The 23,458-nt window shown below is 46.5% G+C and overlaps 1 protein-coding gene across 10 annotated transcripts in view; it reads right to left on the reverse strand.

Annotated features, from left to right (window-relative positions):
* Nucleotides 1-23,458, reverse strand: part of LOC107318504 (uncharacterized) — a 96,943-nt gene that overhangs the window by 52,041 nt on the left and 21,444 nt on the right. For 2 of the 10 annotated variants that reach the window (XM_085516040.1, XM_085516039.1), the window contains exons 3-5: nucleotides 12,887-12,992; nucleotides 3,058-3,178; nucleotides 1,830-2,486 (exon numbers count right to left, since the gene is read on the reverse strand). The exons of 1 other annotated variant lie outside the window; for it this stretch is intronic. In XM_085516040.1, the coding sequence (XP_085372166.1) occupies nucleotides 1,830-1,985 (156 nt within the window). In that variant the 5' untranslated portion in view covers nucleotides 1,986-2,486; nucleotides 3,058-3,178; nucleotides 12,887-12,992. Of the gene's footprint in view, nucleotides 1-1,829; nucleotides 2,487-3,057; nucleotides 3,179-3,344; nucleotides 4,774-6,611; nucleotides 6,682-12,886; nucleotides 12,993-19,545; nucleotides 19,662-23,458 lie in introns of those variants that run through there. 7 more of the 10 variants (XR_014934466.1, XR_014934469.1, XR_014934471.1 and 4 more) reach the window with 7 other exon arrangements.

Below are 23,458 nucleotides of genomic sequence, written 5' to 3' on the forward strand. Positions count from 1 at the left end.
GGCTGGTGAACAATCAACTTTTATTCTCTCCAAACCAGCAAAGCCAAGACTTTAGTAAACATGTAACCCCAGAAATGTGCCTGTGGATTGGGTAGAGAGGAGCCTTGGCACTCCTTGCCAAATAACAAAGCCATTCTCCTGTGGGTGGTTTCACAGTGAGGCTTCTGCGGGTAGGAAGTGTTTCTAGTGGTCAAGGCAGGGAATGGGGTTTCAGCAGACCTGGCTCCCATCCCCAGCTCTAAGCACATCAGGGAAACTCTGCGCAAATGCGCACTCTTGCAGGAGTCACTGCTACCCTCTGTTCACCTCTCCTTGTTCAGGCACAAATTGTTCCTTGGAGGAACAAAGAGACACAGATTTTCCACCGCCTGATCCCACTTCCTGACCTTGCAGAGTTATTGCAGAGTCTGTGTGATTGATGCCTGCAAGCTGTCAGAGCTGCTTGGATGACAATCTGTCTGGGAGGTATTGGAAGACGTGCACACGTGAGCAAGAGACATGCAACTCACACACTCTCTACTTCCCTCCACGTTCGCAAGCCTCCATCCAGATTTGCACCTTCCACTACTCACACGTTTAAATATTCACAAGACGGGCCTGCAGAAAACCTGTGTTATAAAGCAAAGTACCCAACGCTAGCTGAACAGATGCCCTTACAAATACCCAGCCCACCTCTTTGGTTGTACAGACGCCACATTTTATTTACAAAATCAAGTGAAGGCAAATATAGACAGAAAGCCTATGGCAGATCCAGCCCAGCCCTACCCATTTCTGGTGGGCTGGCACCTGTGCCTTTTACATTGTCCCTTCTTTGTTTCAGCCACAGATGTCATTAACATGCTGCTTACCCCTTCTTCCAGCTCACTGAGGAAGACACCAAAGAAGACTGGACCTAGCCCTAATCCCTGCGGCACACCTTTAGATAAGCACCTCCTAGAAGAGTTCCGATCAACATCACAGTGACAAAGGACTGTTGTCTTGAGGTGTGCATAGCTATTAGAGCTAATAACTTCACCTGTCACAGTTTATTTTGCAGTGAACACCATGGGGAGAACCTACCAACTTCACCAACAACTTGTAAAGAAAAAAATGAAAGAAGAGACAGCATGTGTCACCCAGGATGGCTCTGTGTTTAGTAGGCACACCAAGTTCATCTACTTATGGTGTTTTATCCCACTTCTACTTTCTGTCTCGTTTTTATCTGCACTCTGTTAATTTTTTTAAACATCCTCTCACCTTGTTGGCTGCATTTCAAGAATAGGTGGCTTGAGTCAACTGCAGTGGACTAGTGTAAAATGTTGTAAGATACTTCCCTCAAGTGGAAGGAATAAAAATCACTCAGCTGTGTGACACAGACTCTATAATATGCCTCAGGTAACAGACAGAAAATGAGAGGTGGGCACCTACATGAGTTAGAATCTGCCAACCTGCTTGAAAGGTGTTAGAGGCATATAGAAACTATCAATGATACTGCCAAAAAAAACCAGCAACCAACATCCCTGTTCTACAAATGTTAGTGCATATAAGAACTCACCTGGACACCGTAAGAGATAACCTGTCAAGTTACTATGAGGTTAGAAAATGCATATCCATGACCAGGTTTTGCAAATGGCATGAAGTGTTCTGAGAGCTCCTACATAACATTCCAGCATAAATGGAAGTGGCTGCTTGGAAGCAGCCTGAGGGAAGACATACCTGAGCCCTGTATAACAAGGCTTCTACATCTATTAGAGCCTGCAGCAGGGCTGTGAGGGACAGACAGAAACGGAGGAACCAGATACAGACTGCAGTCTGCTGGCAGAGCTGGTGTGGGTGGTATCTGTACTCACCCTACGGCTGATGTCTGATCTCATCACCACTGCTTGCCTCAAAGCAGGCGATGAAACATGAACAAAGAATTCAGATCTCGCTGTAGTTTTGCTGTTACGAAGATAGCAACTCAGCTCCAATCTCTTCCGCATACACTGAACAGGAGAACATTTCATCTCCTGCAAATAAAGAGAGATAAGAGGGGCCTAGCACAAGGCAGGATTTGTCTCTGTAACTGATCAGTTCAACAAAAGGAAACACAAACCATTTATTACTGAAAATGAATTGTGCCATCAAGGGAGATGTCTGCAATTATTTCCTTTAAATATCATGTTTCATTAACTGGAAAATATATAATTAATAAACTTGCCCCCTCATTTTCGTTAAGTTTCGCTGCAAGGACCTTATTACTGAAATAAATCTTTCTAGCAGCACGTGTTGACAGAACAGAGGAAGGTGCACGCCTCTGTGTGTGATAATTTCCTTATGTGAAACTGAATTACTAGGGAGGAATAATCACTTTCCTTTGCAGCTAAGACTGTAGATACACCCCACTCTGAGACCAGTTGTTTAAGCTCATGCCTCTTGGAAGCAGGCAAGAAGAGACTGCTTTGGCTGGCAGATGACTTGATCCAAAAGACATCAAGCAGATGCAAGCTCTTCTTTCACTGACAAGTCTGCAGATACAAAATATATACATATTATTTTTTGATTCACGGTCCATTAAATAGGTCTCCTGACCAGCTGTTCAGATTGATCTTGGTGGTTGGGCTGATATCCAGACTCTTTTATAAGCTCCACACTCATCCACCTCACAATGCTGCACTAGAGATGCACAACTGAGATCTGTTTTCCACATATATCAGAACTGTTTTGATTTGGGGATGTTTGGTGATGGCTGTAAACGTTACCAATTAGAAACACTTCAAAAATGTTGCTGAAATTTGACTCCAAGCATAAAATTCCCCTTAGATTTTGTCTCCACTTGTGATCTTTCCCCGATGTAAGCTGATTGCCAGTTCATCAGGGGTAATTAAAATATTTCCAAAGGCTGTTCTGGGCAATCCTTTTTGCCTTGCTGCAGGCTACAAATGTTCGTGGCTTGCCCTAGGCTGATGTTCATTCCTGCCTGACTTGGCACAAGCAGCAGTGCATGCCAAACAAGGAGGAAAGCCTGCCTCCATCCAGAGCAGGTGGCAGAGGGACCAAGAGAGCAGTGACAGGAAGAAGAAGCACATGGACACTCACTGGATAGATGGTGATGCAACTTCTGCGTAGCGAGGAGAAGAGGGCTGTGTGTATTTTAATAAAGCCCTATGATCTCACTGCTTTTGAGCTGTCTGGATGCCCTCAGCAAAGCCAACAGGTTCTAGAGACAAGGGAGAACAAAAGCTCTGTGGGTTGTGTGTGCTGGGAAACGTACAGCCCCTAAGTTGGTGCAGGTTAGATCTCAAGAAACTTTATCTAAATAGAGGGGCCCATTCTCCACATCATTTTAACCAGCATTTAAAAATGTCGAAACAACCAACCAATTTGATTACACAGAAATGTTTGAGCCAGCAAATTATCTAGTTAAATGATGCATACAGAATTCAACAGCAACAGGAATCTTTTAAAATTTCTTACCAACTAAAGGCCTTTCTTACCAACTAAAAAGATGAAAATAGAGGGGCTGGGGATATTGTCCTTGCAGAAGAAAACACAGGAATATTTTTGGTATCACCGACAATGCAACCTTCATGCAGTTACACAAATAGCGTGGGTTGAGTTTGGGTTTAGTAGCGAAATGGAATCTCTGAAAACATTATGTGATGTATTACATATCCCAATTATTTGCCCTAGTCATGCTCTAGGGGAAGGGATTCTGTGTCAGCTTATCTCCATCAACACGCATCTCTGCATAAACACTTTGTACAAAAGAATGACTTTACTTTTGTGGACAAAAGCATGACAATACCATGCGACACACACACCCCCATCCCTCACCAGCCAAGGACTCCTTTGTGCAGACACACTGATTTTTGCATTCCACAGCACCTCTGCTGGGTAAGACCAGGAACACTGGAGAACGAAGATGGAAAAGTTAAGCAACTTCATTCTCCAGCTCTTGGGCTGCACAAAGGGGAGGGAGCAGGAAGGCAAAGCATCTGGCTTCACCGCTTCTCTAACAGCCTGGCAGGAAGGCTGCTGTCAATTCCACCTTCTGCCTTGTTGGAAGAAAGTAGAAGTGACAAGAGGCCCTCCAGGCAAGCAGCCAGGAACCAGAAATTCAATCGAGCTACCTCCCAAAACTGGACTTTTTTGGAGACCCTTTCCCTGAAATTGTTTTGCCTTTAAAAATTTTTTCTTCGCAGTTCAGGGCCAATCCATCATCCCTGGTCTCCTGGCTCTCCTCTCCTCCAAAAGCATGATTTGCACAAAAAGATTTCCATTTCATGGGCTGCTCTACAGCCAGCCTCGCCCACAATAAATACATACTCACATAAATATGCACTCGCACGCACAGATACAAACATTGTTATTTATAGATAGAGGCATGGCCACAGATAAATACACGGGTGTGTTTCCCTCCTATATAACACACGAGAGAGAAGCAATACTGCAGCTGAATTCACTCTACACTCGTTGATTAGGAAACAGAGTGTGGGACATACGGTCTATCTCTAGGGCTTAGACCAACTGGTTATTGGCTGGTGCTGTTGTTCTCTAACAAGCCCCTGGATATATCACTGAGGCTGCAGAGAAATGTAGCTGAAAGAGCCTTTCACTGTCAGTAGCAATCTGTCACTTCATGTATCTTGCCCTATCTCTTCCAGCACAAAAGCTTCAGAGCTGCAAGTCAGTCAGGAGAAAGGTCATTCTGCAGGTAGGCTCTGGTGTTCTTCTTTATTTCTGGGAACGCGTGGCCAGCTTGAGGCACCGTCTGGATGCTTCAGCATGTGTTTCAGCTTCACATATGCCTGGCTATAATTTAAGACAAGAGAGCATTTCCATTACAAACCCCATTTTTCCCTTGGATTTATTTCTCCTCTATTTGGCTTCACTTTGGGTTGGACCTTCCCTGAATATATTCACAGGCAGGGAGAAACTATTTTTCTAGTGCAATGTTTAAATTCAGCTCAGTCTCTTTTGGTTGTAAGATGGTGAAAGAAATTACATATGCACACAAACTCTCTTGAGCACATACAAAAAGCTTATACAAATATATGCCCGCAGAGAGATCTGTTACAAAAAAGACAAGCCAATGCAAATAAGCTCAATTTTAGAAGTGAATTAATTTGACTGACTCTATTATCCTAAATTATTAACAAGTTCTAGCAAACTTAGAATGCAATAACCACACACGGGCTTTCATCTGAGTTAAACAGAAACAGATAACTTTTCCTGATAGACGTGGTATCAGCATAAATCTGCAGTAGCGAAGTTGGAGGCAAAAACTCAACACAGGACCCCTCTCTTTGCAGGTCTGTGCTCCCAACTCCTGTGTGGTTCTCCTCCTTGAAATATTCCAGTGAAATGAATCACCCTCCAACAATGCCAGAACTCCCCTATTTTCATGAATGCCAGCTGAAACCTGACCTCCTCAGCATTCTAATCTGTTTATGAGTTGGTCTGGCTCAGTGAGCCCATTTTGGGGGCTTTTTTTGTTTGTTTGTTTGTTTTTTGTTTTTTAAACTCCTTTCTTGATGTAGCCCAATAAAGCACATTGACAGAAGCAGTTTGTGCTGGCTAGTGCCTCTAATTCCCAGACAGTCTTCATCCCACCTCTGATAGCACTCAAGAAGGATGATGTAATGACAACAGGCAGAGTGGTGCAGTTGATCCATTGGAGGGAAGGGAATCCATGCAGAGGGACCTGGACAGGGTGGAGAAGTGGGCCCATGAAAACCAGATGAAGTTCACTAAGGCCAAGTGCAGGGTGCTGCATTGGGTTGGGGCAATGCCAGGTATTTATACAGACTGGGGGAAGATCTTGAGAGCAGCCCTGTGGAGAAGGACCTGGGGTACTGGTGGATGAGAAGCTGGACATGAGCCAGCAGTGTGCACCCAAAGCCAACTGTGTGCTGGGCTGCATTAAAAGAAAAGTGGCCAGCAGGGACAGGGAGGTGATTGTCCTCCTCGACTCAGCTCTTGTGAGGCCCCATCTGCAGTGCTGCATCCAGGTCTGGGACCCCCAGAACAGGAAAGGTGCAGAGCTCTTGGAGCAGGTCCAGAAGAGGCCACTAAGATGGTCAGAGGGATGGAGCACCTCTCCTGTGAGGAAAGGTTGAGGGAACTGGGCTTGTTTAGCTTGAAGAGAAGGCTCTGAGGATACTTCATTATGGCATTTCAGTACTTGAAGGGAGCGAATAAACAGGAGGGGGAACGGCTGTTTACAAGGGTTGACAGTGACAGGACAAGGGGAATGTTAGTAGGAAGTTTTTTTCACAGAGGGTGGTGACGCACTGGAACAGGTTGCCCAAGGAGGCTGTGGATGCCCCATCCCTGCAGGCATTCAAGGCCAGGCTGGATGTGGCTCTGGGCAGCCTGGTCTGGTGGCTGGCGACCCTGCACATAGCAAGGGGTTGAAACAAGATGAGTGTTGTGGTCCTTTTCAACCCGGGCCACTCTACATTATACATTAAGAAGATAAAAGAAAACATGGGCTTTAAACCTACCTGGATCTGCTGCCTCTGCTGTTGCAAGAAGGGGGACTGGCAAGCAAGCTTATTGCAATTCAGTTAGCACCACAGCAGGAGCACTAGCTTCAGGCTCCTCATTTATACACAGAAGAAAAACTGAAATGCCTCCCATTCCCTCACCTTGCACAGCACCAAGAGGAGGATTCCATTCCACATGTGGAGGATTTTTTCATTCCACACCGCCTGTGAGCTGTAGGGGTAGGAAGATACACAGCAGGATGATGGGCAGGCGGATGGATGGCAGTGAATGCTGCAAGCAAGTTGGAGCACAAGCAGACAGCTTGCTGTGTGTTCCAGAACTAAGAACTGCTCTAATTGCTGGAGGTACTGCAACAATCCTGTGCGACGTGATGGACATGGAGCCTGTGCTGCCTCACATGCTGCAAAAGCAAGGGTTCTACCTGTGCCTCCCTAGCAGTTGCCTCCCTCAATATCTCCCTCCATTCCCTCATGCTGAGTGATCTGGACTGCCGGGCATGGCAGGACAAACACACCAGGCTTCCTAGAGGCTCAGCCAGGACTTATGAAGCCATCACGCACTCAGGCTGTCTCTGAACAGTGCCAGCACATCTTGGTATACTGCCTGCTTTTCACCTGCCTGTCATTTTGGGATGCTATCACTGAAAGGCATTTTGGAGCTTTAAGACCTGCTGTGGAGACTTCTCCCCTGCTTTCTCTTTTCTGGAAAGTTTTCCCATGCTAAGTATAGTTCTTAACAGGTGTGTGACCAGAGGGGACTGTCAGGGATGCAGCTGTCCCCACCGAGGCCAGGATCCATCTCCATCTGTCTCACTGGAGCTATCTCTGCAATCTTTGGCCATGGGCTGGGAGAGCTTCAGAGACTCAGACAGAGAGGAGATATGTGTACAGGCACAGAGGGCGGATAACTGTTCCAGGGAATGCCACAAACAAAGCCTTTGACATCAAACTAATGCATCCTCTGAGGCTTTTAAAAGAGCCCTTGCCACACACAGGCAGGCTGCCAGCTAACTCATCTCTCCTCCTTGCCATGCTAGCAGCCTGATGCCAAGGTCGGGCTTTAAATGAAAGCTGACTGCTTTGCAATCCCCAGGGCCTCATTTGGGGATGCCACAAGACTGGTAAGAATAGGCAGAACATACTTAACTGGAGCCAGATCTAGTGACTTTTGGGGCCCCTCTGCTCCCACACACACCTTTCACCAGGGTGTAACACCTTCAAATGTCGACACCAGCAGGACTTTCATCTGGACACTGTGCATATGAGTAGCAGCTCTGGAAGCCCTGACAGCCTGGACTTACTGTGAAGCTTTCAGAAACAGTGCTGTTCTCCAGTCCCCAGCTCCACATGCTAAATTCCACTTTTGTTACTACAAAACTGGCATTTCAGCTCTCACAGCTGAAAAGTCTGAGAAAGTGGCTCAGAGATGAAAACCCCGCTCCCCAGACCTACAACAAACAAGAAGAGTTAAAGCCAGATTTGTAATCTCTAAGGTTTTGAAGCCAATTTTGTGACTGTCTCAGGCAGCTCTGGCATCCTTTGTAGCTGGTGACTCACTGAACAAAGGGGATCTGACCAAGGGCACTGGGGTGGTTCTCTCCCATGCTATGATTTCTGAAGCTGGAAGAGAGGAAGCATAGAAAAACACAAGCAGACATTTGAGAGGCATTTACAAACTATCTCAGAGCCAAAATTTCCTCTTAGTCCTGCCAGCACATCTCTGCAAACCTATCTGGCCTTTACACAGTGGTTTGGAACAATTTGACCCAGAGTCTGAACAACAGAATTAAGCACCAGGTCAGCAGAAAAAAAAAAAAAAAATTAAAAAAATAATAATGACTGCAGCTGCTTATTATTGCTTGCTATTGAAGAGTTATTGTTACTACAGAACATTTGCTTCCCTAAGCCACATTGTGTAAGTGTCAGTGCCTTTGCTAGATTTAATGGTCCAATTATCATGGGCTGTGTCACCTCCTCCCCTTTCTACATGACGAGACCTGCTCTCCTGCCTTCATTCCCCTCTGCTGTTTTGCTAGCAGGCAAACACACCTCCACCACTCCTTCGTGGGTAGCCTTCCTTGTAACTTCTCCCATGCTTGGAGTGGGTGGAATAGGTGCAGTGGAAGAGGCAGTCTCTGGGCTGGCCATCTCACCCTAAAGATGGCTGTCTGGGGAGGGATCTTTTCTGGATGAAAGCTTTTACTTGATGCAGATGCCACCAGAAGTTCTCATTCAGAGTTAGTCACATCAGGGTCTCCTAGACACTGCAATGAGCTTTGGTCCTCTGGACCCTCTGCTGTACACCAACCTGCTCAGAGGCTGCTCAGCTTTGACCAGGATGTCCAAAGAGACAAGGACTGATAGGGCACTGCCAGACAAGATACTGCTTCCATCACCTGAAACAGCTGGTGACCAAAGATCAACTAGTCTGTTATCAGCTTCACAATTCCTAAGAAATACCCTGCAAATATTCCAGAGGGAAACAGATCGACTTTTGGTACACTTCTGTTTGTAGGGCAGTGCCTCAGCCAAAAATCCATACAGGTACGGAGCTCGTCAGTCATTTTCCCTCCCTAAATGGTCACCGTAAAGCAAGGGAGTGTCAGTTTAAAATAGCAGGAAGGGAGCAGGAGCTGGCTGGGCTGGTGAGGAAGGGGCTAAGCTCCCCTTCTGGATCCCAACAGCAGCCTGCAGCAGGTCATTCATGATATAACCTGACTACTGTATCTGAGAACATCAGCTCCTCACCAGGATATCAAAAAAGCAGTATAACAAACATCATTAGAGAGTTTCACAATAGGATCAGACATTTATGGGAATAAGAACATCATCCGCAGCGACAGTAGCTCAAATGAAAATCATAACAGCTATTGATTCACCTGCTTCAGGGTATAAGCTGGTTGCCAGCTGGGGTCAGGGGGAAATCTCCCCCCATACGGTAGTACTGCACAGTTATGAGCATTAGGGGATTTTTATGCCTTCCTTTAAGGTATCCGGCCTTGGCTTCTGGTGGAGACATGGTACTGTTCAGCGGGTCAGGCTGGCTGTGGAAGCAGGAACAATGGTCTTAAAAACTTCAGGGTCCACATGGAAGTCCCTTCTTTCTGCTTGCATGGAACAACACCTCATCCATCACACAGATAGCCAGACAGGGCCACTCATCTTCATTTGACAATACCTTCAATCTACAAACACCCAGGTTAAGTCTCACAACCAGTCTAGTCAGGATTCTTTTACTGAGCGCCAGGGGTGCACTTTCTTGGCTCAGACACACCACAAAGTTTGGTCGCAGAGAATTCCCATCATGACTCCTACAGTAGGATTTTCTGAGAAGCCACTACACCCCCATCTTGTTGAGCCAATTATTTTTGGTGTTTAAATGGAAGCCAAAGTCTGCAATTGCAGAGCATGTGGTTGACTTGTGGCTTGCCCTAAAGGAGCCAGTAGCACTGCTGGGAACCCTGGCCCAGGAGCCCTGACCCTGGCTTTCTGCAGATCATAGAGCCTGCTGCTTACATGCCCATCCTGGTGCTCCTGTGTCTCTGCTGGGGACAGAACAGCTCTGCAAATGTTAGGGTCTGAACTGCTTCTGTAGATGAATAAGGGGATCTTGCTACAAAACTGCAGAAACTCCAGGGACTGACAGTCATCCTCCCCACATATGCTGGTTTGACTTAAAGGATGGCATCAGCATCCCATAATGCCCATAACTGTGCAGTATTACCCTCTGGAGGGAGATTTCACCCTGACCCCAGCTGGCAAGCAGCTTATTTCACTGGGATAAAAGGCTAAAAATTTAGGATCTGATTTGGAAGCGCTGTAAGGGAGGCTGCACTCGAGGTTATACCACCTAGACAAGATTTTTAAACACAATCCTCAGTGCATCACAACCCCTGCAGGCCCTGTCTGCTCCCCTCTAACACAGAGCCATGCCCCCAGCTCCATCTGTCTAGGGGAACAAAGTCCTTACTAATGTAGGGAAGTTGACCAAATCGTAAAGAAGATGTAATGACATTGTCTTGGCTGACATGCTGATCGATGCTTTCCATGCAAAATTATGCTTTCTGCGACTAATAAATATTGATCTTTTTTCATTCCTGTGTAGCACTGTAATAAACAGTGACTCAGATACTTGCCAGCACTGAGCATCCTGGCCCCTCTGCAGCCTCCAGCCCCCTGCAAGTCACCACCAGCACCTTTTGCAGTTTTTGGTGTTTTTAGGTTTTCATGAGCCCAATAGATATGAGAGCACCACGCATGATCCCATGGAAGGAAGAGTGCAAAGACCCATCTTAATTCTTCTGCACTTTTGAGCAGAGTTTTTTACTTCTTCATAGGATGAAGCAGAAGTTAAATGGAATTCGAATGAGGACTGGAGAGGGAAGTCAGGGTCATGTCCTGGGCATGTTTAGGATAATAAACAGGAGAAACTGGACCAAACAGAGAACAAATGGAAACATTTGCAAGTATTTGATAGGGGAGTCTTGCAAACTATAGTGGGGACAGTCAGACAACTAGAAACGCTGACAATCAAAGCTTGGAGCTCAGTAGCAAGTCCCTGGCTACTAGCTGTGCAGGACACAAGGCATACATCTCGCCCTGCATTAAGCACTGCGCCAACATCACAGCTGTCCTGCTCTCTTTGCTCCTCTTCTGGAGAGGGGGCAAGCAGTGCTCTGCGTTTCACACCCACTTGGCCCCCTCACCGTGCTCAGCACTGTATCCAAGCGCAAAGCAGCAGTGACTCAGCTCTGCTCCCATAACAGAAACGTTCACAGATAAAGTGATTGTCCTCTCCGAAGAGTCTGGTGTGAAACAGCCTCAGGAGATGGAGAAAGCACATCACAGTGCAAAGCAAAACCGTGTAGAGCTGTGCAAGCCAGAAGCAGCTGAGAATTCACCTACACCTCCAGAACTGCAAAGCCAAGGGAGAGATCCTGCTGCATTACTGGAGTTACACACCCTACCTCAGGGACCTGGAGAACACCAGCAAGAACACAGGTGTCTACACTATTTAGGTAATACCAAAGCTGAGCATTCAGAACAATGTTGCTGGGACACAAGTACATGATTGCTACATCTTGGGTTGAGTTCCCAGATTTTTAGGGGACTCTGGGCCCTGTTTTCTCCAGGTGTTGCTGCACTGTTTGTTCTCATCTCAATCAGAGAAGGGAGCTGCAGCAGGGAGCATTTAGTGTGAACTCAGATACAGGGCTGCTGATAGATTGATGATGACAGGCAGAGGCCTAGGTTCACTCACTTCTGTCTGGTAGACACACAAGTGATTGAATTTGCTCACTACACATTTGTGGGAGTAGATTGCTTTCTTTTGCTGAAGGGAAAGGACCGGATTCATAACCAGCATGAGCAAAGGAGTTACAATGCAACAGTGAACTAGAGAGCAGGAAGGGCCAGAGGTCTATGGTGGTCTGTACAGTCTCAGATATATATAGGTGCTACACACAACCTATTGTAGATGACCCTACTCACCACTCATCACCCTACCACTGATCTGCCATTATCTCCTTCCTCTTGGGAAACTGCTGTAACACACCCTACCCCTTTTCTCTCTGAACACTGCAGACAGACAACAAACTGCACTGCCTTCTGTGACCTTTGGCAGTATCTGAAGGTGCTCAAGGTAGCCCAGGTCTTGTGAGTGTGCCCACTCCTGGTCCTTCCAGCACAAAACCTGCTTTCACCAGCAGTTTTAATGTGCCCTATTTTCCCTTCCACATGCAGACTGCTGAGCAGGCACTTAAGGCCAAAACTCTGCAAATAAAAACACAGGTTCTGTACTATGAAGCTTAATATTCGATAGCATCTCACCCCGACTGTGAATGGGTTCACTGAAGGGCTCCCCCAGCCCTGAGACTCTTTCCTTCCCCATCCGCCTCCTGGGAATATCAGACACCAAGGGCTGCTGGTCCAGCACATTTGCAGGAGTGGGAGTTGAATCAATGAAGCTCTGAAAGCCAGTGGGGAAAGTCATTCTGCACCTTCCTGACACTGGGAATAAATGATTCAGGGGGAAAGAAAAAAAAAATAATACAACAACCCACAAAATGAGGCTGGAATTACCCAGTGGAGAGATATTTCATCTTGAGGAATTGCATTTGCTGCAGTGTTCATCTCACTGAGCCACAGCCAGGCTTTAATATCCAGCAAAAGGTCAAACCTAAATGGGAATTGTTTCAGCTTGCCAGAGCCCCCAGCACCAGCTCACAGGCAGTGAAGGCATGTGTCCCTCCCTAGAATCACTTTGCACACCTAACAGCACTCCAGGCACTCTCAGAGTTTCAAGTGGCTCAGCAAACATTCATCAGCCCTTCCCACCCTGCCAAGTATTATCACGCCCAGTTTATTAGCAATCATCTTCCCTATTAATTTGATAGCACTTGCCATCTCAACCCTACCTTCAGAATCACTCGTCAAGCCGAAGTCAAAGGACCTGGAAGCGATGCAGGGCTCAGCTGTACAGACACTGCTTTGATCACAAGACACACTACCTCACTGGCAGCCCTGTGACAAAAGGATTGGTAAAGTTAGTGACAAGGCAGAAAGCATTGCTGGGCAGCACTAGTTTACAAGTGGGGACACTGCTTTGATACTAAGGCAGTGCTTTTTGGCAATGTCCTTCCATTTGATTTGGTCTTACTCCCACCTCTCTGCAGCTTGAGAGCCGGGGATCTCCTACCACTGCAGCACTGAAATTGGGATTGAAGACACATGAATCCCTAAAGGTTTTGCCAATCACTTTCAACTGCCTCCTCCACCAGAGGAATGACAGGAGCACAAGGCAAAGCAGGAGTTGGTCCCTGTGCCAAATCCAAGGCCTCTAACAGGCGCTGATGTGTGGCTGAACCATGGATGCATACCTCTCTTCCAGATGTGTTCCACACACAGTTCAGCCCAGGCCAAAACAAAGGAGCACAGCCTGCACTCACTGCCTTTGGCAGGGGAGCTGCATATAGGAGGAACAAACCTGTCTGCTTGGGTGTTATGGGCAGGGTGAATTTGGGGTGAAGTCTGGGGGCTTCCAGATGTTTTCACTCAAGGCATCTAAGTGAGGCACCTGCTTATTGTAAAGGAAGGTGGGATTTCAAGGTCTTTGATGGCTGCAGGAGGCAGCTGTCAGTTCTGCGATCATCTGGAAACATCAATGCTTTAAACATATTCTCTGTACAGAACTGCAGAGCCTTTTGGCCAGTGCCGTGGTCCTGACCTGCTGCCCCAGCAGCTGCTCTGCCCCCCCTTCCTGACCTGTTTCTTTGCACACCTTCTGCACCTCCAGCACTGCAGGCCCCAAGAAGCCCCAGCCCCCTCAGATTTTTCATGTAAGAAATTTGTTTTTGGAGGATCACGTTGCACACTTGGGTCTGCCTGGCAGCACGGCACCCCTGTGCCTCCTCTCAGCTCTTTTGTGTACAAGTCCTGGGTGGTCCTTCAGGAGTATTCTCATCACAGCCAAATGCCTCACAACCCCCACACGCATTTTGTTCTCCCTCTTCTTTCTTGTGCTTTGGTACTTGTCTCCTTCCACAGACCTGCTCAGCCTCTCCTCAGTAATCTGCACTCCTCTCCCAGCCCTCAGACTCAGCTCTGCTCTCTGGGAGTTCAGTATCCCAAGCTCAGGTTGCAGTAGAGTTCTCCATGAAAATGTTGGGCAGATGGGATGCGAGGAAGGCAAAGCTTCCTGCCTCCTATTCTCAGCCTTCTGCGTGATCAAGGTGAGGGCCCGAGGGACAAAAGAATTTAATAGAGCCCTTCCTATACTGTTGCATTGTCCACTCAAGAGGGGATGAAGCAGACAAGCAAGCTGAACAGAGGGAGATTTTACCTATGGCAGGGATGACAATCTGCTTGAGCTTTGAGGTTTATAGCAAAACTGGTGCCAAGCTACAGACAAACTACAGAAACTGTGAGGAAACAGAAAGAGGTGAGAATTGGCTACTCTCCTAACAGTGCTGTGCCTTCCACCTTCTGTCTCACTTCATCCATCATGACCTGAAACCCTCCTGTTTTCCCATTCAGGCGCACATTAAGCTCAGCCAAGCAGTTGCCCCTTCAGCCCCTTCCTGATGAGCAGGCTGCCACCTGTGATGAGTTACACGCTTGTTTCCATGCTGATGTGGACTAACACCCACAGGGAAACACCTGAAACTATCACTCTCGCTTTCACTTGTGACTTAAGCCAGATTTCATTATGTACAGAAGGATTAAATTTTGCTAAGGCTAAGACGAGACTTTTTGCTGTTCAAATATTTACAGCTGAAGCTCACCAGAAAGCCAAGAAGATTCTGCTGGACAGAGCTCAACTATCCAGCATCCTCCAAAGGAAAACAGAGTTTTAACATGGTATTTAAAAAATCCAGGGACATCCAAAAGTCACCCCTCGTGACTGTTCCTTGACCAAGCTGAGTCCGTGCTATACATCGTGCTTCTGAAAGAAGTAGCACGTCCATCTGGAAGAACAGGCTGGCCTTGCCTTCCCAATAATGATGAACATGTCAACATTGGGTCAAACAGCCCCTCACATGGTCACGCTAACAGAGGAGGCTGCTCAGGCCTAAGTATGTCAGCAGAAAATCAAACAACAGACAACAGGTACGCTGCAACATTCGAACTACATTCACTCCTTGTCTGCTGACTATCCCTAAATGCTTCTTGGAAGTCAAGCCCTCACATGCTCACCTGTTTGGGCACCTACCTCCCCCAGCCACACTGCAGAAGCGATGTTTTACTGGCAGAAGTAAGGCTGGACTCGCCCTTCAGACATCTGGGTGCTTGAGGATTGTCCCTCATTCACCCAGTTGCCTTTGATTGTTCTAAACATTTCCGTTTGCTGCTAGATCATTTTCATGGCACGTCAGCCTCTATCTTGAGCTCCCTCCATCCACCTCTGCAACTGTTCATGTTCAGTGCACGCATATGAGGTTTAATAGAGCAAACATAGCTCGGATCTGACAAAGCTCCTGTGGCAGAAGCAGAAACCCAGGTAGAATTGCTCTCTCCATTATCTGCTTCTTTACAAAGGTCAAGGGGTAGCAGAGAGAAGCTTATCTACTGATGAGCATGGGCAGAACCACCTTGTGGACAGCTGTGAAGGGAGAACAGACATCTTCAGACATTAATCCCAAGGGATGAAGGCCAAGTAAATTTAACATCCTTACTTCCTGGGTGGACAACCAGCTTCCCCAGGGAGTCAGTGACTTTCTCAAATAGAAAATGAAGATCTTTGAGGATTTCTCATCAATCTCCCAGTGCCCTGGGCACAGCATAAGCAATCTCTCCACTCAGATAAACTCTGTTCTCTCACGCAATCATGCCCTGGAAAAGGCTCAGCAGCAGCCTCAACCCATGCCAACTTTCCTCTGTTGGATACAACAACATGTACAGGAGACCCTGAAGGGATCCTCCAAACCCAGCAGGCTCACACAGACTGCAGGAGCATACACTGCTCCTTCCTCTTAGTCACCAGCATCTTTCCCTCTGATGATGCGAGACGCAGACCTACAACTGGCAGCTCAGTGTTTGCCCTATGCTGCAGAATAAGGGAACACTGAGGAGGGAATGCAGGCAATATCCTAAACAAATCTGCTGTTTACAAAGTCCCCTGTAAACTGTTTACATTGCTGGGGAGCAACCATGGAGGAACAGCAGCTGGAGCATGTTCTTCCCAGTGTTCCTGTGGGAGTGGAACTGATGCATGTCTGGAAAGGGTGCAAACATATGGGGGGACGAAAGAGGCAGCAAAATCCCAGCACCGCCCGCTATCCCAGCCTGCCAGGATCTCTGGGTACCTCTGTACACACACACTCAACAAGCACTGGAGGAGCTGGTATGGTAGGGCTCTGAGGGGTATGGATGAGATGGCTAGAATTGATGCAGGCACCCAGAAGAGCCAGCTCAGGCTCCAGAGCAGATCATGGGGTGGCAGAGATGGTCAGGGGGTGCTGGGTGAGCTGCCTTCCAGCTGCTGCAGGAAGCAGACCTGAACGAGCCTGTCCTGCTCATCTCCTGGAGCCCATCTGCTCTCTGGTACATGTGAAGTGTCTTATGACTCTCAGCCTGTGAAAACTCGATGTGTGGCTCACAAGGGCAGTATGGCTGGTCTCCTGTTCTATTATACACATGTAGAAAGTGGCTAAAAATGGGACCTCAGGAATACCACTGAGAACATTTTGAAGTCCTGGCATAAAATAAAAGCCTCAGTGTGCCTCTAATCTGTCCCGCTTCCTGTCCACACAAGCCTCTTTCAAATATCTCTGCACAGCAATGCGTCAGCACAGTGTGGTGAACTTGGCTGAAGCACTCGTGACTGCAGCCATCACGTCCCCCCAGGACAACAGTGGGCCCAAGGCAGTCCAAGGGCTGACTCCATGACAACAGAGGCTTTGGTGGAAGAAAGAGAAGGGTTAGAAGTAAGACATCCTTTCTCAGTGCCTCTCACAACATGCCTTGCACTCACAGACCCTTGTGCAGTAGAAAAGGTTTGTTAAGTTACCAGAACAGCTGAAAAGGACATAAGAAAATACGGGCATCTCTCAACAAAGGTGATAAGAGCTGAGCCCACTCAGAGAAATAGCATCAGAGGGACGTACGTGAGGATGGGTAATGTGCTGGAACAGCAGGAACACAAAAACATATTCTCCACAAGTGATATGGTTACACTGACCCAGGAACAGTAAAGGAATACAGGTGCAATGACTGAATCATAAAATTGCTCAGGTTGGAAAAGACCTTAAAGACCATCAAGTCCAACCACAACCTGACCATACTACCCTAATTCTAACAACCCACCACCAAATCATATCCCTGAGCACCACATCAAAACGGTTTTTAAACACTTTCAGGGACGGTGACTCAACCACCTCCCTAGGGAGCCCATTCCAGTGCTTAACAACCCTTTCTGTAAAGAGGCTTTTCCTGATATACAACTTACGCTGAAAAAGAAAGAAAAGTGGGCATACTCACACAGTTGGTGCTGAAGATCAACTGAAGAGGGGCAAGGGAATCACTGGATTAATCAGTGGAATCAGTGGATAAACCTGATCCAGCTGTAGATGCCCTTGTTCATTGGAAGTGAGTTGGATTAGATGACCAAATCAACCACTAGTTGAAAGGGTCCCTTCCAACTCAAAAGACTCAATGATTCTAAATGATAGCCATCCACGTCTACTCTCAATGTTGTCACCAAGATGCACCTTTTGATCCTGCCAGGTCCAGGTTTGTCCCCTCCTGCCAAGGTGAATCTGACTTGAGTTTTGCAGATAGTTTTGCCTGACCCACACCCAGCTCAGTTGCAGTGAGAAGACCTTAGATTCAGGTCCTTTTGAAGCAGCATTAGCCTGTAGGGTTCTGCCAGTGCTCCCTAAGCCTCAGGTCACCCTGTTTGGAGGTTGGCAGACACAGTTTGAAATTCAAGCTTGAGTCTTCCTGCTTCCTTCCTGGCGACTCAGTGTCTCTCACAGTGATGCCTTCTCACCACAGCACCCATTATTTCACTACAAGATGAGCAGAAAAGCCATCAGGTTTCTGTTTTTGAGTGTTCAGGCTATGATTTATTGTGAGCCTTTAGAAATTGGAAAGGGAAGCAATTCTCCTTTCCAAAAAGCACTTATGCTCCCCCTCTGCACCCTCACAGGTTTGTTATGCGAGGGCTGCTCATAAAACTTGCTTGGACCAGCCTGACGTTTAACCTTGGATTCTGAAATGATGCTGAACGTAGTTTATCTTTGTCTGGGCTTAGTGCAAGGCTGCATTAGCACCACTCCTGCAGCTCTTTGTGCTGACAGCCATTGTTCAGCAGCAGTGCTCTGATGGATGTAAAAAACAGCCCTGAGCACTCATGATTGTTTTGATACCCTGAGACTGTTGGATCAAGAAACCCTCTACGACTCAAGCTGGAGTGTTAGAAAGCAGACATTCTTTAATATCAGCACTGGATGCATGGGGGTAATCCTCCTATCATGTTTTCACAAAACATCTTCCGTTTATATACATTACTCACGTTACAAATGCAGAAGTTTTCCAAGAGGTATGTTATATATGCGGAAGTTTCCCAGAAGTATGTTACATATTCAGTAACCAATTCCAAGCAAGACCTCCTATTTCCTTAGTACAAAGACTCAGCAGACTTTCCTTATCTCCTTGGTTTTCAGAGGCACAGCTCTTTCTGTTGCATAAACAAAAACTGCAGGGCAGGAATATCCATCAACCAACACTTGCAAGCTTAACAATACTGTTACAACTTGTATCAGATTGCAATTGCTTTCTAAAGGAACTCCAGATGCTAGTCCAAGCTCTCATTCATTTTCCACTTCAATTTTAATTGCTGGTACTGATGATCACTTCTTTTCCTACAATCGACTGCCAGGTTCTGTCCTGAAATTAGCTGCCTTTCACAGAACAGGAAGTGGGAAGAGATTCCTTTATGCAAAATCTCTGGTGTCATCATATTGTCCAACAGATCTGCCTGACAAAGGCAGAGAAAGCCTAGCAAGTCCATGAATCACAAATTCACTTAGGCCTGATGTGACAAGCTCATCTGAAAGCATGTATGTCCTGCTAATGGCAAAGGTCTCTCTTAAATCGGCTGAGCATCTTGTCCCTTCCTGTTCCCAGGGTTTTTATTACTACAAACCATTACAGCATTGCCAAAATAGACACGAATTAGAACGCAAACTTTCTCAGCATGAAGCTCCAGCCCCATATGTTTGGCGATGCCCCAAAATCATCTGCTGTAACACTTCAAAAAAACATCCACCTAGGCCAGCCTTGTTCTTCCAGCCGCTTCTCACACCTCTGAGCTTGGATATACCCATCACTGCCAATGCATTGAGAGGGGACAGCCACAGGATTAACAAGAGACAGCACATGAGGATGGCTGGGATCCAGACCTTCCTTCCAAGCACTGCAGGGATGGAGCCCTGCAGCTAAAGGGTTTCTAACTGCAGTGCCTTAGCTTCCTACCACTATTTACTCTTTATTTGAGTGGGTGTCAAAGCCCTCTGTGACTTGCCCAACAGTGGAGAGGGGTCAGAGTCAGCCCTACCTCCCCTCTTCTGCTCACCAAGCTGTCTAGACAGTCCTCCCCACTGGTACCTCTGAGGGACATGGGATTCTTCAGAAATTCCTCTTGCAAATAATTCTCCATCATCCCAAAATGGCATTCCTGTGCAGAGAACCCTAGAAAACAGTGACACAGATCAGCAATTAAGGGGCAAAGATGGACTACAAACAAAGGCTTTGCAGGTCACACCTTCACTGCATCAGAGCCACTCTGGGAGAAAACCCTTAGCAAGCCCCATAGGGATCAGCAGCTTTTAAGTCAAACCCGAGTAATATGATGATCTTGTAGGGGGAAATATTAATCATTATTGGCAGCCAAGAATGTGCATGTCTAACAGAAGACTATTTTATTTTTATTTTTATTGCATCCCAATTGCAGCTGGGAAGACAACATTGGCTAAGAACCATTAAACCTATTGCAGGAATAAATTTTCTTTGAGTCAAACCATAAAAAGGTTTAAAATCCTCTTAAGCCAGTGACAGTTCCTAATGGAACAGACTTTTTTTTTTTTTCTGCAAACCAAAAAAAAATTAATAAAATTGCTTTAGATTATTAAGTGAATAGATTAGGCTCCACAATGGAAAATATTTACTCAAGCAAAACCTGTTTAATTTAATACCTGCCTCAATTAATTTTTAAGTTTGAGATTATAATTGGACAGAATAATGACATTTTCTGCTTGTATAAATAGGCACTTGCAAGCCCCATTTGCCCAGAATTCGGGCAGAAGAAGCTAGGAAAGTTTTGCCTTGCTAACCTCCAAGTAACATCAATGCTGCTATATGTGCTATATGTACAAGTTAGGCAGCTTATGCAAGCCTGGAAGATAGAAGCAAAGGCAAGTTCCCCTCTTACAGCTGGCCATCACAGTTATTGAAATATCTGGAGGTCATTCACTACTGATACTGAAATAATGAAATTGTTACTGGAAGTTGTTTCCTTTGTGAATGTGGAGGCAGAACATTAAGAACAAGATAAGGCTGAGTTTCCTTTCTTCAGCACACAGTGGAGATCTGATGCAGAATTAGCTTTGATCCATCTGCCGGACCTGGGATGAAAAGAGTGCAGCAACTCTTTGCAAAGGTCTGTGAGTTTGCTCCTTAAAGTTTTCAGTTGGACATTCTGCTTCCAAAGTCAAAGCAGAGGTCATCACCCCTGTTACACCCCAACAAGACTGGCTGGAAGGCTCAGTCTGAGAGCTGCTGACAGTGTTTTCCTTTGGCTACTGATCTGAGAGCAAACCTGGCATCACTATACTGCTCCATTAATGCTTCTCTCTCTTCTAGAGAGCAAGACGTGGGAAGCATGTGGAACACCAAGCTCCAGCATTCATGCTGGGTCATTCATTCAGAAAATAAACCTGAAGGGTCACTTCTCTGCAGGCAGTGCATGAAGAGCTGTTACATGTGATCAGGTGTTTTGTTTTTTCCCCACAGTTTACCATCCTCTGCAGTCCATTGCTGTTCTCCCTTCCCTCCCTGAAGTCTGCTCTGGCGCTCAGAGTTTTTAGGCCTCTGAGAAGCTCCCTGATGCAGATTGCAGCACCCTGCACAGTGCAGTTGAGCCCATGGAAAAAAGAAATCTCTACAGAAGTCCCTCACAGTCCAAGAGCTGAAAATCACCGTTACTGCACCTCGCTTGTCTCTCTTCTAAAAGCCCTCCTTGAGGCTGAACTGACATATCCACGAAACATACTGAAATGCTCAGTAACTGCCACCCACAACCACTCATTAACAACATCTCTTTGCATGATGCATGGTTTTCTTACAGATAAGGATTCCTCAGGCAGTTCCACACTCTACTGACATCACTCAGGAGCATCCCACCATTAGTGTCTGTGCTGGGAAGTAGAATGTGCCAGCTGGCTTGCAGCTGTCAGTCCACTCTGATACCTGGCTCCCGCTTCCTCTGGTTGTCAGTACATGCTGCATAATAAGCAGTAAAAGGAAAGACATTTGATTAAAATGCTCACTGCCTGGGAGCAATTCTAATCCTGGTTTGACTGGCTCAAACTCAGCCCCGAGAGCAAACACTTTATATATAAAAGTCATTGGGGGAGGAATATGAGAAAGCATAAGGGCTTTATTTGACATAGACCTTGCTGGCATATCACAGCACTGTTGTTTGTGTTTTCAAGGCAGGAGCCTTGTTAACAAGTGCTGGTGAGTGCAGCAGGCACTCGCAGGCTCTCTGCTGAATTATTGCTGGTGCAGGTCTGCTTGTATGTTGTGCAGAAGGGTCAGTGAGGACAAAAATGAGAGAGAAGTGGATCCAATATTGAAATCTTTCTTATATTAAAGTGAAAACATGAAAGGTCAGGTGACAGAGGACAGTGACAGAGAAGCTGAGAAGCATTTTAGAGCCAAGTAGCACTTAAAAATAGGTGAGAAGGAGGAAACCTGTGACAACAGCACACAGTCCATCTGAACTAGCTGTTAATCGCAAGCTGGGAGCCTGTAAAGTGAAGAGCCTGTCAGAAAACAACGTCACTAGGATGACAGGCAAATCTTACATGGTGACTAATTCCAAAAGCCTGAGGAGTCAAACTGTGATCAAAGAGACAGGCAGGGACCAGAGGAAACAGCATGGAAACCTCAGTTCTTTTCCTAAAGGTAAAGAGAGGTGAATTACAGAACAATAGACCGTCCTGAATCACCCCCCACCCCCGGTCCCAAATACAGTTGAAGGAGAACTGTGCACGTGATGCTGACTGACAAGTCTGGAAGATTGTCTGGGGGAAAGGAACAAGAAGGGTAATTTTACTGTCATGTACCACAGAGGGGGTGCAAGTAAAATCTCAGCATGAGAAAATGACAGTGTATCTATCTTAGGTCATTTACATGCCCAGAAAATCTGTGGGAGGAGAACCAAAGTTGCTGCATCTGACAGAGGCAACACAACTGCAACGTGTCAGGGAAATGGAAGCTTACAAACAATATTTGCAAGCACTAAAACCAGTATCACGTTCACTGTTCCCAGAAACTCAAATAACGAGTCTTAATAATTTAGGTTTCCAAGCAGTATGCCTTTGCACCCTCAATATAGGCTCTGTCACAAGGAGCAAACACAAGCCATGGTCTCATCTTGCTAAGCACGCTGAAAGAATGCTGCCAAGGGAGAGCACCATGCTCAGCAGTGTATGTACATCCCAAGGACACATTTAAATGCAACAAAAAGCCATACATGAGCTAAGGAGCACTAACAGTCATGGAGGCAAATGCTCGATAACAGCAGTAGACATCAGGTATGTTGCTGCTGGTAGCAATGTAACATGATAGAGTTGTTAGGAGGGATCAGAGGGGCTTGGCAGTCACCTGACTGCTCAGAAAACCTGGGTACTCCAGAGGAATTTAGGTAGACAGGGAGGAGGAGCTGGACCTTGGAAATACTCTGCAGGAAGGACTGGTTTGTTTTTGGCAGAGCCTTGATGTTTAGAGGGAGGCCAAGTCAGTGAGGAGCCAGGTGTTGGGAGGATGATAAGAAAGCTCAGAAACATCAAGGAAGGTAGAAGAGAAAGCAAGAGAAGATTAAAACCTCTGCACTGATTGTGTGAGCTACAGCCAGTAGGTGGGTATCCACAGAGTGCTGTCAGGACAGGCTGAATTAATTTGGACAGCACATGACAGGCAGGGAGCAAAGTGATCATTCTGAGTCATGAACAGAACATTACATATGCAAAATGTGTAAATAAGGTCACCCAGAGAGGGAACACAGAGGAGGAAAAGAGAAAGGCTGGGAGAATGGAGAGTGATGGAGCAGGTGAAGAACTGCAATCATAGAATTATAGAATCATTTGAGTTGGAAGGGACCCTTAGAAGTCATCTAGTCCATCTCCCCTGCAGTCAACAGGGACATCTACAGCTCCATCAGGTGCTCAGAGCCTGGTCCCGACTGAGCTTGAATGTCTTCAGAG

This window comes from Coturnix japonica, chromosome 14, assembly GCF_054131305.1.
Source record: "Coturnix japonica strain WE chromosome 14, WE-NBRP24, whole genome shotgun sequence".
NCBI lineage: Eukaryota > Metazoa > Chordata > Aves > Galliformes > Phasianidae > Coturnix > Coturnix japonica.